Here is a 15,862-nt window from a genome sequence, read left to right on the forward strand (position 1 = left end):
CCAGCCTTGCTTTATTTCTAGTGATAGCTCCATGTTCATCCATCTTGTTCCTGTACACCCACTTGGTTCCTATGATGTTCATCTCATGCTTTCTTGGAACCAAAGTCCACACTTCATTGTATTCAAACTGGTTCAGCTCTTCCTGCATTGCTGTTATCCAATTGCTGTCTTGCAGTGCTTCTTCCAGGCTTTTAGGCTCAATCTGTGACACAAAAGCCACTGTTCTGCAGAAATTGTTGAGTGAATTCCTTGTTGAGACTCCTTTCTCAATTTTACCAATTACATTGTCAAGAGTGAGATCCCTTGAAGTCTTCCATTCTTTAGGCAGTCCTGCATTCACAGTACATTCTTTGATAGAATTTGAATTAGTTGTATCAAGCTCACTAGATTGATTCTGTTGCATAATGGTTCTTAAATCATCCATACCAGGTTCGTCCAGCACAGATTTGGGCACAGAAAAATCTGTTTCATCAAATACAACATGTATAGATTCTTCAACTGCAAGCAATCTTTTTTTATACACTCTATAAGCATGACCATTTATAGCATATCCAATATGTATTCCTTCATCTGATTTAGGATCAAATTTCCCTAGATTATCTTTACCATTATTTAAGACAAAGCATTTGCAGCCAAACACCCTAAGATGACTAATGTTAGGCTTCCTACCTTTATACAATTCATAGGGAGTTTTCTTAAGAATTGGTCTAATCAATGTTCTGTTAAGCACATAAGAAGCAGTGTTCATCCATCTTGTTCCTGTACACCCACTTGGTTCCTATGATGTTCATCTCATGCTTTCTTGGAACCAAAGTCCACACTTCATTGTATTCAAACTGGTTCAGCTCTTCCTGCATTGCTGTTATCCAATTGCTGTCTTGCAGTGCTTCTTCCAGGCTTTTAGGCTCAATCTGTGACACAAAAGCCACTGTTCTGCAGAAATTGTTGAGTGAATTCCTTGTTGAGACTCCTTTCTCAATTTTACCAATTACATTGTCAAGAGTGAGATCCCTTGAAGTCTTCCATTCTTTAGGCAGTCCTGCATTCACAGTACATTCTTTGATAGAATTTGAATTAGTTGTATCAAGCTCACTAGATTGATTCTGTTGCATAATGGTTCTTAAATCATCCATACCAGGTTCGTCCAGCACAGATTTGGGCACAGAAAAATCTGTTTCATCAAATACAACATGTATAGATTCTTCAACTGCAAGCAATCTTTTTTTATACACTCTATAAGCATGACCATTTATAGCATATCCAATATGTATTCCTTCATCTGATTTAGGATCAAATTTCCCTAGATTATCTTTACCATTATTTAAGACAAAGCATTTGCAGCCAAACACCCTAAGATGACTAATGTTAGGCTTCCTACCTTTATACAATTCATAGGGAGTTTTCTTAAGAATTGGTCTAATCAATGTTCTGTTAAGCACATAAGAAGCAGTGTATACAGCATCAGCCCAAAAGTATTTAGGTAAACCAGATTCATTTAGCATAGTCCTAGCTAACTCTTCTAGTGATCTATTCTTTCTTTCAACAACACCATTTTGTTGGGGTGTCCTAGGAGCAGAATAACTATGTATGATCCCATGTTTTTCACAATATTTATCAAACTTTGCATTTTGAAATTCTCCTCCATGATCACTAGGAATCTGTTTTATCCTATTTTCATTTTCATTATGCAGAACCTTAGCTAGTTTCTTAAAGGCTTTATATGCATCATTTTTAGAAGCAAGAAACAAAGTCTATGTATATCTTGAAAAGTCATCAACAATCACCAAAGCATAGTAATTTCCAGCTAAGCTAGCAGTCATAGATGGTCCAAACAAGTCCATATGCAAAACATCCAAAGCTTTATTTGAAGAAACCATATCTTTTGATTTAAAGGTAGTTCTAATCTGTTTTCCCTTTACACAAGCATCACACAATCTGTTATTTTGAAACTTTATGTTTGGTAAACCAGAAACAAGTTCCTTAGACCTTAGCTTATTCAAGTGATTTGTGTGAATATGAGCTAGCCTCCTATGCCACAGCCATGACTCATCATTTTTAGACAACAAACACTCGTTTTCAGAACAACTCTTTATAATATCTAAGAGATAGATGTTATTTACCCTTTTTCCAGTGAACAACACCTTACCAGAAATTTCATTTGAAATTGTACAAGTGTTGGCTTCGAAATTGACCTTGTATCCCTTGTCACACAACTGGCTAATGCTTACATTCTCAATAGTGGTTGAGTCTTTAGTACCAACATCTCCTCTTCCAAGAATTTTTCCTCTATTGTTATCTCCATATGTGACATGCCCTTCAGCTTTGAGTTTCAGATTTATGAACTGAGTCACATCACCAGTCATGTGCTTTGAGCAGCCACTGTCAAGGTACCACTGGTTTCTCCTGCTGTTTTTTGAGTCAGAGTTGGATCCTTCATCATTCACCATGAAGCACAGATTTGCTTCTTCACTTTCAGTTGAGGAATTACTGGATGAGGATACATCATTTTCTTCCCATGAGATGTATGCTCTTCTACCTTTGCCTTTGTCACTCTTCTTGCTTGCTGATTTTTCTTTATGTTGATTGTTTGGACAATCAGCTTTTATATGACCTGGTTTACCACATCCAAAACACGTGTAATTGGAAGAATTTGAATCATTAGGTTGTTTAGAGTACCTCTTTCTTTGTTGAGTTCTGTCACGGTTTTTCTTTTTAAGAAACCTGCTGAATTTTCTGGTGAGCAGACTCACGGTCTCATCATGTTCAGGATCAACTTCTTCCTCACTTGTATCATGTTCCATGGTAGTTTTCAGAGCAATTCCTCTGGCCTTCTTCTCCACAGTTTCTTGTTCTTTCAATCTTTTCAGCTCTATTTCATGCTCTATCAGCTTTCCAAAAAGTGCAGCAGTGGACATCTTGGATAAATCTCTGGATTCTGAGATTGCTGTTACCTTAGGCTGCCAGCTCCTATCAAGGCATTTTAGTACCTTTATGTTAAGCTCTTCCTTGTCAAAGACTTTACCAAGGCCAGTGAGGTGATTTACAATGTGTGTAAATCGTTTCTGCACATTTGCAATACTTTCTTCAGATTGCATTCTGAACAGCTCGTACTCCTGAATTAGTGAGTGCTTCCTTGCCCGTTTCACATCATCAGTTCCTTCATGAGTCACCTCTAGTACATCCCACATTTCTTTGGCTGAGTTACATTGAGAGACTCTAAAGAACTCATCCATGTTCAGTGCAGAGGTGATGATATTCTTGGCTAAGGAGTCATATTGGGCCTTCTTCTTCTCGGTTTCACTCCATTCAGACCAAGGTTTCTTTATTGTTTCATCTTCGACAACCTGCATAGGTATAAAAGGTCCACTGACCACTGCATCCCAGATTCCCATGTCAATAGACTCCATAAAGATCTTCATCCTGATTTTCCAGAAAGCATAGTTAACACCACCAAACATAGGAGGTCTATTAATAGACGCACCTTCAGCAAAAGGCATTTTAAACTCAGACATCATGCACACACTTGAGCAAAATACAAGCCCTAGCTCTTGATACCAATTGTTGGGTCTATTAGTGTCTAAGTTCAAGAGGGGAGGGGTGAATTGAGCTTATAAAGTTTTCGCAGGAACACACAATTTTCAGTATACCAGAGGCAAAAAGAACAGATTGTTTTTACATGAAACAGATTGATTCTTCAGAGCAGTCTAGCACAATTTGAATTTGGTCAATGTAGAATTGTGATTAACAGAGAATTACAACAGAGTCAGATCAGCTGAATATTATGAGGATGAAGGATACAGTTATGCTTAGAAATCAAACAAATTTACTCAACACAAGGTTCTAAGGAGAATGGTTCTTTCTCAGATTTTAATGAATAGACTGTTTGTTCACAGATCACTTAAACCATCATATACAACTGCCTTGTTTGTGATTAGAAAGCTTTAACAGATCAGGAAGAACAGTTTTTACTTAAACCCAGAATTAACAGATTCAATTTCAAAAGAACAGATTTAGTTCTTGACAGAATTAAGCAAAACCAGAAATGAGTGTAGGGATGAGAAGAAAGGCACACAAGTTTTTATACTGGTTCACTCATACAGAGCTACGTCCAGTCTCACCTTACCCCAAGGTGGAATCCACTAAAAACAGTACCAATTACTTACAAACTCAACAGTTCTTGAACACTACAAGAACAACACCAACAATGCTGAAAAACCCTATTTCAGCACACCTTGCACTCCAAGAAACCCTATCAAGGAGTGACTAACATTTACGCCTTTACAAAACAGAATAAAGGAATGATTACACCTGAAAAGAAGATGCAAGAACTCAAAACCAGTAGTTCAATTTGCTGCAGAACTGCACCAGCACCTTCACCAAGATCAAAGGTTTCCTAGAACAAGCACACTTGAAAATTTCTTTGGAAAAACCTTTCAAAAATCTTTCAATCCTTCTTCTCACATGGAAATTGTTTGATTTCTGTAAAAAACGTAATTGCTCAGCACTTTTTCATGTGAGAGAGACTTTTCTTTATATAGAAAACAATTTCTAACTTCTTTTCAAAAAACAGTTGAAAAGCAGTTATGAAAACAACAGATTCATTTTTGAACTTAACAAATTTATTTTGTGAAAACCGCCAACTCAGCTAACTGAAATAACTGTCTGAGTTGTACCTTTGGTGCCCTAACTAACTTGTGAAAAACCTTTTAACTGACCAAAGAGCAAACCGATTCTTTCACAGTGAAACAGATTAAATGATAGCAAATAGGCCAGCTCAACTTTAACTGAAATAACTAACTAAGCTTTACCTGTGGTGTTTTATCAGAATTTTAGAAAAGCCTTTTAACAGAGAAGAAATAAACTGATTCTTTCTCCATAAAACAGATTTATTTGTGTACTGATTTAAAACTTTTAAGAGCACTTTAAAAAACTTTTCAAAAACCATTTAACCACATCATGTGCTTGATCTAGGCTTGGTTAGGCATCTAGGATAGATCATGTAGCAAAAGGCAACCTTACACAAATACAAGCCTACATACAAGATCATCTAAACCTATTACAAACATTACAACAAACTAGCTATTTTTCTACATCAAACACACACTAACACTAGGTAGAGAAGAGGCTTCATCCATCTTCAACAAGAGAAAGGTTTGTGAAAGTCTTGAAGGATAGAATCTGGCTAGGAAAGGCTTGGTACTTAAGTAATTCAAGTGATTCACCTCTCTTTCCTGGGAATCTACCTACATTACTCCACTTATCTTTCTTTTGGTAAATTGCTTTTAACACATAACTTTAGTGAAGTGATAGAGATTCTATTAAATCTCTTTTGAAACAACTAGCACAAGACTTTCAATCACTTTCATATAGACAATTGCAACATGAGACCCAACTCAAAAAGAGGGATGAACATTTTGCTTTGATGAAAGAAGAGTTGAAAGTGGTTAAAGAAAGGGATGAATACAACAAATCGAAAAAAGTTTTCATGCATCTAACTCTAGGGGTAATGATTCTTTGAGGAAACAAAGTCTTAGAATTAATGAATATTATCAACCACCCCCTAGGAAAGCTAGAAAGGAAAGAAAAGAAAGCCCAAGAGAGGTTAGGGTAGATCTACCTTATTTCCATGGAAAAGAGAACGTATAAGCTTACCTAGATTGGGAAATGAAGGTAGAATAATTGTTTGCTTGCCATAGAGTAAGTGAGGAAAGAAAAGTACCCTTAGCCACTCTAAGTTTCCAAGGAAATGCTATGTATTGGTGGACGACCCTTGAGAGAGATAAGCGTCTTCATAAGGATCCTCCCATAGAGTATTGGAATGATCTTAGGGGAGCCTTAAGATGCCGCCATATTCTCTCCTATTATAATAGGGAGTTAATGGACAAGCTCCAAAGATTCCAACAAAGGACCATGAGTGTAGATGAATATAGGCAGAAAATGGAATTATATATTATGAGAGCCTCAATTAGGGAGTATGAACCCACCACCATAGCAAGATTTTTAAGTGGGCTTAACCTTGAGATTAGAGATAGAGTTGAACTTTTGCCCTACCAAGACTTGAATGACTTGATTCAACTTTGTATCAAAGTTGAACAACAAAATTTGAGAAAAAATTCAAGTTGTAGGGAAAGCTCATACTCTAACTCTTATCACAAAGAGGAGTATAAAAGGGAGGAAAGCCTATCAAAGGAAAAACCAAAGGACACTCCCAAAAATATAGAAAAAGATGTGCTAACCCCACAAACCCGCAATAGAGATGTCAAGTGCTTTAAGTGTTATGGTAGAGGCCATGTACAAGCCCAATGCCCAAATCAAAGAACTATGTTTCTAAGAGGGGTAGACGAATATAGTAGTCATGAAGATGAATCTAGTGGGGAAAAAGAAAAAGAATATAGTGAGGGAGCATATCCATGTGAGGGTGAGTTAATGATGATTCGAAGAACCCTCAACAATAAATCTAGCGTGAACCTAGAGACACAAAGAGAAAACATTTTTCATACAAGATGCAAAGTTTTAGAAAATGTTTGTTCTCTCATTGTGGATAGTGGCTCTTGCTGCAATTGTTGTAGCGCTAAAATGGTTGAAAAGCTAAATCTACAATTAATACCTCATCCTAAACCTTACAAACTTTAATGGATCAATGAAGATGGGGAATTAACTGTAGATAAGCAAGTGAAAGTCAAGCTCTCTGTGAGAAATTATAAAGATAAAGTTTTATGTGATGTAGTTCCCATGGAAGCTTGTCATATTTTGTTGGGTAAACCTTGGAAATTTGATAAGAAAACTATGCACAATGGTTTTACCAATGAGATTACTTTCACTCATAAAGAAAAGAAGTTTATACTCTATCCCTTACCACCCTCCCAAGTGGTAAAGGACCAAGAGCAAATGAGAAAAAAAAAAGAGATGAAGAAAAATTAATAAAAAACCAAGAAAAAGATCTTAAGGAAAAAAGAGGCGTGAGAAAAGAGTGTTCCTTCCCACAAGGTCATTCAGAAAGAAGAGAAATTTAAAACAAAGTTGAAAAGATACTTCTTTCTGAACAACCCACAAGCCTCCTATCTAGTAAAGGAACACATAAAAAACTTTTCTTACAAGAGAGGAAAAACTTAGAAAAAAAAATTATGTACTCTTCTCTAAAGAAATCTAGTGAAAAGTTGCCAAAAACAAAAAATAAACAAAAGAAATAGCAACTTAATGAGACTGATTTTTATACAACTGCTGAAACTAACTCATTTGATTTGTTTGATGACTCCTATAGATGGACATTTGATCCAGGAGGACGAGCATAGTTGTCAAAGCAAGAATAAGGCTGTTGTTCGAGATCAACTTTGTAGATCTAAGAACAAAACCTCTCAAGAAGGAGGGGATGATGGAAACCATCCAGCCACATACATCCCCCTAATAATGAAGAAGAGGAAGCATTGGATTTGAGGACAAATCCTTTTCAAGAGGGAGGGGATGATGGAAGAGGCCCAAGCACAAGCCCACATGCAAGCCCCCCAAAGAGTAGATTTGGGCCAACCACTAGAGCTATGGCCAAGAGGATCCAAGAAGACTGGAATGCTGCTACAGATGGCAGAGAAACCTTCTTATACATGTTCAAAATGCCATAAACTTTAGTGTAGAGTAGACTTTAATTTCTTGTCAAAATTTAGTATAGGAACTTTATTTGTAATTTTTCTTAGAATTAATTTTGGCACCTAAAACACCAACCTAGGTAAATTTAGGGTTTCTAAAAACCTCTAAATTTACCAAGGCCGGTCTAGAAAGCCCATAGAGGGGGTGAGCATACAACACTAGTCACACCCCTCCCATGTGCTTCATTAGGCGCCACTTTTGGGAGGGAATTCATTTGAATTTCCTTCCACTTTCATTTGAATTTTCAGCCCTCTAAACACTATAAATAAGAGGGTTTGGCTCATGTAATTGCAAGATTAATAAATGAGTGAATTGCTGCCAAATTTTTGCCAATTACACTTGTGTCTCCTACCCTCCCTAGGATAGACGTTTGATCTTCAATTTTCCACTAGACCAAGTGATTAGGCCTCACCTATCACTCTCCATACCTATCCTTCACCTTCAAGGAATCCATAAGCTCTAAGTGAGCTTCTTGTCGGCTACAACCCATGAAGCTTTCCCACCTCTCCACCAAGAAAATGCAATTCGAATGAAGGCACTCTTCCATCATCAGTGAACTATATAACTCTACCTTTAATTATAATTGGGTACGGTTGGTAACTAAAAAAAAAAGGTAAAATTAACTTAACCAAATTTAATTTAATTGGGTTGGATAGAAAGTTAGATTAAACATTATCTATTCCTAGTTACTTATATTTTATGAAATAAGTTGAATTATATATTAATATTTTGTTAAAATATTTCATTTCATATGATTAACTTAAAGAAGTTTACGAAAGATTTTTTTTAAAATTATTCTGGAAATAGAAAGTTAGTTAGATATTATTAGGGTCATCACATAAGAAGTATTATACAATTTAAAGCTTGAAATTCATTAGTGTCATCAATCCTCTTATTCAACTCTTTTGAGTTCGAAGTAGTCTGAACCTCCTCGAGAGAAAGACTTTCTCTCCCGTACAACAAAGTCTTCTTGAAATGATCATGTATCTTGAAAAAAGCATACAATAACAATAATGCTTGATCTTCATCATGAATTTGAACATCAATGTTCTCAAGATCAAGTATTAAATTTATTAAATTCGTTCAATTGTTCACTAACAACCTTGTCATTACTCATCTTGAACGAGTATAACGCCTGTTTCAGGTATAAACGGTTAACCATGGACTCGGTCATATACAAGCTTTCAAGCTTCGTCCATAATCCTGTTGTATCCTTCGAAACTTGCCTCGGGACTATGTCACCAAGATTTAGAACAATTGCACTATGAGCCTTTTCTAACAATGCAATCTTGTCCTTTTTAGTCATGGATTTGTCAGACTTAAAATCTCCTTCCAAAGCGTCAAGAATGCCTTGTTGAACCAAAAGAACACGCATATTCAATCATCTTAGCCCAAAATCATTCAAGCTAGTAAATTTATCAACCTAATACACCGTATAAGTCATCTTGATTGAATTTCTTTATTCCACATTCACTACACCAGTTTGTATAACACAAACACAATTTACTTAATCGTATGATTAATTAACGTAATACACAAATGCAGAAATCGAGAATGAGAATGTAAAACACGATAAACAAAGTACGAAAAATCATACACAAACAATTTACGTGGTTCGACTATAACCAGTCTACCTCCACGACAAAATTCACTATAATAATTTTTATACTTACGACTCGAAGTTTCTCTCTGAAACTCTCAACTCTTACGTTAAACAATATATGTCAAGTTCAAGTTCCTAAGTAAAAGACAAAAAATAATTGTCTTAAAACTTTCCACAGGACGTTTCTCATACAAACCAAACACGTGTACAATATTTTAGTTTTAAAATAACATGAGGCGTTAACAGTTAGAGGAAAAATAAATAGAAGGGTTAGATGATTTAAAACAACAATTATTCAACAGACGATGATACCATTAGAAAGTCTTAAACCACTAAACGGTCTAGAAAAACTTGAACTTAGATTTTAGCTGAACAAATCTTCATATATATATATAATGTGTTATTTTAAGTTGACTTAAGATTAAAAGAGACGACTATGGGTATTAAAATGTGGACTTTTAGTTCTAACTCAACCTCATAAAATCGACTTATAAGGTGAGGTTTTTGCACTCACTTATATACTATGAAGTGTTCTAATATCTAGTCGATGTGGGATCTCCAACACACACTCCTCACACCGAGGCTACCAATTCGTGTGTTAGACTATATATTTATGGGTTTTTTTTTACTTTATGCAGTATTCAATCTGATTAAAAGTCAAGAAGAAGAAAATAAAGTTTTATTTTTTTCTCTTATGGGTAAAACAATGTTTTATTTTTGTCTCTTATGGGTGAACATGGAACTTCCATGAAGGAGTAAAGTCAAGAAGCTTTTCTCTTGTTAGCTACAAAATAAATCGACCTTGTCTCATTCTGTAGGCATTTTCTGTTTATGTGATCTCTTCCTCTTTCTCTTACTTTGCCTACTTTTCTTCACTCCATAGTCTCCTTTTGTTTCCTTTGAAGGAGACCAATATTTTGTTTACTTTTCTTTTTCTTTTTCTTGCAAGATAGTGGGTTTGGACCCTTAGCTATTTTTCTCTTAAAGAGAGGTTTATCCTTTATTTCAATCGGTTCCTCCTTCTCCTTCCAATACTTTTCTTTAGTCCTCGAATATCTTTTGAATCTTCTATTTCCATTGTTTCAGTCATAAAATTGTTAGCTTCCTCATACTCTTTCGTAGTCAGATGCAACCGTTTTTCTTCATAAGTTTTTACGTATTGTTGTTGATATGTAGATGGGGATTTAAGAAATAGTGCTTTTCAAACACCATATATAAGAGGCACACCAGGTACCTCTTGCAACTCTTTCTGGAGCTCAGTGTCCTGACTAGCAACAAAGAAATGTTCAAAATTTCTTTTTTCAACAATCTCCTTGATGCAAGCAACTCCACTCACACATCTATCATGCTTACATCTAGTAACTATAAGTTTATGTGTTGCTTTCAGAGCCTCAGAATTTGAGCGATCAAGTCGCTTCAACTTAGCCAAAAGACACCTGGTAGTGTAGAGTTTGACATTAGTACTAAGGATATTGGCAAGTGCATTCTTAGCCAAGGTTAATTTATTCACAACAAGGTGATGCATGAATGTCCCATCGCATAAAACCTTGAAAGGCTTCCAAAAACCAAAACAAGCAATGTAAAACGTCAAAGCTTTTTGTGTCTCCTATGCTTTTTCACCTTCATGTGGATATCATCGTCATTGTCCTCAAGAATATCAGGATCATTGTCCTCAGGAGTAACAGGATCACTGTCTTCAGGAGTATCAGGAGTAAGAGCGTTGGAACCAAGAGAAAGATAAGAGTTACGATCTCACATGCTAAATGAACGGTGTTTGAGAAACTTGCAAAGAAGAAGAGGGAAAGAATCAAAACAATGCAAACAAAGAAGAGAAAAAAAATTAAAGCATTTCATTGTATATAAGTAGATCAAACCTCACCTTATAAGATTTTAAAAAATTGAATTAATAATATAGATAAACTTAACATAAATTGTGGCGTTGAATAACTTTCAAACTAGTTAGAGAAATTGTTTTTTAAAAAGTGTTAATCACATGTGTATAATGGAAATTTTACTAGCGAAGCAACAGTAGATATGAAATTAAATTAAATTAAAGTGAGTATACCTACTTTTCAAACCGCAGACTTTGTCTCTCATAATTCGGGCTTGTACATTATTCTATATTTGAAATCTTGTCCTAATGTGCCAGGGTAAAATATATTATTTATAAAAAAAGTACAATGGTTGTAGAATAATTAAAATTAAAATAGACATTCTTTCATTCATCATAAATCCTCTCAATCTAAGATTCCTAAACTAAAACACAAAATCCTTAGAAAAAAGGAGCTCATAAAAGATAATATGAGTTTAAACATCATAAAAAAAAATCAAGTGCAACTGACTTTCTAATAAAAATTAATAATTTTGTAACTGGCAAAAAAATCTAAAAACTGTAAATGCCTTAATAGAAATAATTATCTTTAATTAATATTACTTGACAAAAAAAGATAGTGTCTTGTATTTCTTAATTAAGCAATACAAGAACATTTTTTATAATAGTAATATGTATTGATGGATAGTTAAAAAAAGTACTAATTTTGATATTTTATTTATGAATTGGCATCTTCATTAGTTTCTAAAAAGTAGTAGTTCATCAATTTAAGCTTAACCATGCTTTAAGATCAACATGAATCCTCAATTTTACTCTTTCCCAGAAATTATCACTTTTAAGTCCAACTATGGTTACCTCTTAGAAATCTAATGAGATTACAAATTTTATTAAACTACAATAACTAACCCCAACAAACACAAGTTTCAAAGATCTCTGTTCGAAACCGGCATAGTCGGTGACAGGGGAATATGGGAAACCGAATTCAAGCATCCAAAAGTGACCGGCGAAGCCGGTATCTGAAACTCCGACTGCGAAGATGACGACGGCATCGGGTTCCGCAGAAACCGCAGGTACGCCGAGACAGGGGACTCCGTGTGGACGCTGGGAAACGGCGGTAGAGGCGACGGAGGCGCGGCGGCGACGGGGTGAAGCGGCGGACGGTGGCGGAGAACCTGCGGAAGCGGCGGCGGGCGGAGGCGGTGGAGGCGAGAGGTTGCAACCTGTTTGGGTTGGTGGTTGTGACCGGGTGAACCGGTGAGCATTTGTACCATGTCCCTGAAATCGTTCTTGCTGATGTTATACACCTTTGGCGGAGAATCGGTGAGAGAGTCGAAGGTGGATTTCTTAACGTTGGGTTTGGAAATGTTATGTGAAAGCTTGTTGAGTTGCTTCAGACACTGATCTCTCATAGAAGTTGAAGAAATTGATGATGATGATTCATAGTTTTTCTGATCCATTATTCTTTTCTTTGCTTAGTATAAACACTTTCTCTTCTTAAAACCAATACTCAGGTATATATATATATATATATATATATATATATATATATATATATATATATATATATATATATATATAGATACAGAGTGAGACCAACATGTGATACATGATTAAATTTGTATGAAGATTAAACGTACATATAAACTTATGAAAATGAAATTGAATTTAGCATAAAAAATTAATTCATATATTAAAAGAAAAATGATAATTAGTTGATACTTTTTGTGGTAATTATAATAAAAGAAAATAGAGATAGAGGTGAGTTTGGTGGGAAATTAAATATTTTGGGGCTTAGAGGAGTGGTGAAGTAATTGATGAAAGTGTTTGTTAGTTGTGAGTGTAATAATTAATGAGTAAAGAGAGAGTGATGAAGTTAATAAAAGATGGAGAGAAGAGTGTTGTGTTGTGTGTTAATGGATGTATAATGTAGATGAAGGGTCTACTTCATAAGAGGTTCGGTTTATCAATATACGTTTGACTGTACGTGAAGTTGTTGACCACACTTTTTAATACCAAACACTGTTTTATACAACTTTTTCCCTTTTCTATGATATTTTAAATCTTAATTATATGCCAATCTATGTTTAATTTTTTTTTTAACATCTTTTTATTCTTCTAAATTTGTTTCAGATGTTATTTTTCAATATTTATTTTAAATATTTGTAAGACGTTATTTTCTAGCTCTTGTTCGAAAACTAGGGTGTCTATGAATTCTAAATTCGTTTGATACTTAAACTAGTTACAAATTTAGCGCATTAATAAATATCTTTCTCATTTAAAAAAGTAGTTTGATAATTATGTTTACAAGTTTTTATTTAAACAAAATCAAATTGAATAATGAAAAAAACATAGTTAACTTAATTTTTCGTTAATTAAATTATGATTATTAGTCATGAAAATTAAATATTTAATGATATTTAAAATAATATATATTAAATTGCATACTAAAAAATCAATTTTAAATTTTAAAAACTAAATGTATTATTTCCTCAAATTTAAAAAACTTAAAATGTATTTATATATTCCTTTGTAATTCATCTACTCTATATTTTTTTTAATTTTTATTTATTATGTATTCTTTTATTTTATCTTTTTTTCTCTTTGTATAAGGAGAGCACTCTTCACCTAAATGAATTTGTGATCATCTAAATTTGTGAGAGTACACTACTAGAAAATCATTAATTAGAAACTAAATTTAGAGACAAAATTATTAGTTTCGACTAAATTAGATACCAAGGTTTTATATACCAACTTTAGAATCTAAATAATTAGTAGCTAATTAGATACCAATTTAGAAATCATTTATCAATAATAAAAACTAATTTAGATACTGATCCTGCCGGTTGACCTGAGTGCAAGAGCCTTGCCACGTCAAAGGTTTCTCCTTTTGGATCGGCTTCGCACCACGTTAGCCTCTGCTCCTCACGCCTCAAATCCTCGCGAGAACCTGAAAAAGACAGAGTGGCGCCACTGCGGCTGATCGCGCTCCGACGCTCAAGTTAGTGACGGAATCACCAAATACTAAGAGAGAAAATCTCAACTCAAGGAACCGTGCAAGAATTCTCTCAGCGTACTCAAGTGTTCTGGAAAAACGTACCTCAAAGTCTGTTAAGAGTTCCTTATATACCTGAGCACTTTCTCTCTCCTAACGGTTATACCTCTGGACACGTGGCTCGCATCCAGCTGTACACGTGTCGCCATCTGGAGCCCCCTTCTACTTGAGCGTCACTTCTACTCTTCAAGTTATTCGACTAAGTTACCCATGCGAGGAGTAACTTAGTGCACAACTTAACTTGGAGCGCGACCCTTTAAGTGGCGAGTACGGGGTGTCACCATGAACACCTTCTCCATGGTCTCGCCTGCCGCTATCACGATCTGCTTTACTTGCACATCATGCATGTTCTGGGAAACTGTTCCCTTGCCTCGACCTCCGGCCAGGGAATGATCATCTGATGACCTCGTCCTTCGTATTTGTACCCCTTGAAAGCCTTAAACGAGCCTTCCTGATCTTTCGACGATGTGCCCCTTCCGGCGGTCTCTAACCACTTGATCGCCTAAAACTCACATACAGCGAGATGACGCAAGCCTGGTGACCGCCGGTTAAACAAACTTCCCGATGTGCTTCCCTCCTGTCAGCCAGGTGTCTCGTTCAACACGCCTATATTATCGCTTGCTGCCACTTCATCACTTCCGGTTACCTGATCGGTACACAAGCCCCCCAGTCTTAAGTTGAGACTTGTCTAGCGAAAAGACTAAGAGGTCACGTCATCGTCGATCTATGGCGCTGGTACGGATTTCCGTACGTTCGTACCCTCTGCCTTTCTGACGCTCCACCAACCTCCTTTTAAATCACCCGACACGTGGCTTCATCAACGGTCATTTTTAATTGTCGTTTGCGCTTCCTAAAACGTTCGAAAACCCTTAAACCCTTCGCGCTTTTCACTGTTCCATCATCTTTCTTCATTCTCAAGCATTCCAAACGTTTCTCTGCGAACCACGAAGCTTCTCGTCTCTTTCAATCTCCAACTTTCTTCATCGCTCATCCGATCACAAAAAGGTACCCATTTTACTCCTCTTATTGGTATTTGTTGCATTTTAATCGGTTTGCATCATCCATTAACTGTCTGAAGCACACGTTGTGGGTTGTATCTCTTTTTTCTCGTAACCTAAGGTTTCGTCCCTGATAACGTCCATCCCAGCGAAACCTTGTTCGTTCGTTCTATCTTCATCGTCCCCAATCGAGTCATTCTTTGCTATCTTCATTTCATCCCTTTCTCTTTCCTTTGCAGTTCCTGCGATGGCTCACACGAAGTCCACCGCTAACCCTCCTTCTTCATCGCGAAACCCTCCACCCAAAACCAGTAGGGCTGTCCCTGGGACAAATCCTCCATCGATACGCAACCCATCTCGAGCCTCTGGTGCTCCCTCTGCACAGGCTGAGAGGCCTGCTCCTTCTCATGCCAACCGTACCCAGGCGACTCCACCACTCGCCGGAGGAGCCTCCCTTCCTCCGCAAGACTATAAGAAGCTCTACCCTTGGGCCACCCCAACTCTGCTGAAAGAGACTTCCTCGATAACCACCGAGTTGGGCGTGCACCGATTGAGGAAAGGAGATCAACCCGACCTTTCCTTCCACAAGGAGCATGATAGCAAAGTGGCCGTGCTGCCCTGCTGCCCGGGTGAACCGATCTGCGCGGACGATAAGGGGGAACGGCGAGTTGTTCTGCTTCATCTACGCTACCTTCTTCAAGAAAGTGAAGTTTAGGCTTCCTTTTACCCGTTTAGAG

At 36.4% G+C, this 15,862-nt stretch overlaps 1 protein-coding gene and 1 pseudogene across 1 annotated transcript; both read right to left on the minus strand.

Moving 5' to 3' along the window:
• Positions 1-10,051: 10,051 nt before the first annotated feature.
• Positions 10,052-11,097, minus strand: LOC137827169 (uncharacterized; annotated as a pseudogene).
• Positions 11,098-11,998: 901 nt separating this feature from the next.
• LOC137825297 (VQ motif-containing protein 9-like) lies at positions 11,999-12,532 on the minus strand. The gene has a single exon (XM_068630971.1). The coding sequence runs from the start codon at positions 12,530-12,532 to the stop codon at positions 11,999-12,001; it is 534 nt and encodes a 177-aa protein (XP_068487072.1).
• Positions 12,533-15,862: the final 3,330 nt, after the last annotated feature.

The sequence above is a fragment of the Phaseolus vulgaris genome, chromosome 8, assembly GCF_000499845.2.
Source record: "Phaseolus vulgaris cultivar G19833 chromosome 8, P. vulgaris v2.0, whole genome shotgun sequence".
Classification (NCBI taxonomy): Eukaryota; Viridiplantae; Streptophyta; class Magnoliopsida; order Fabales; family Fabaceae; genus Phaseolus; species Phaseolus vulgaris.

Excerpts from the sequence above, each read along its gene's own strand:
- LOC137825297 (XM_068630971.1), bottom strand. The coding sequence starts at position 12,532 with ATGGATCAGAAAAACTATGAATCATCATCATCAATTTCTTCAACTTCT.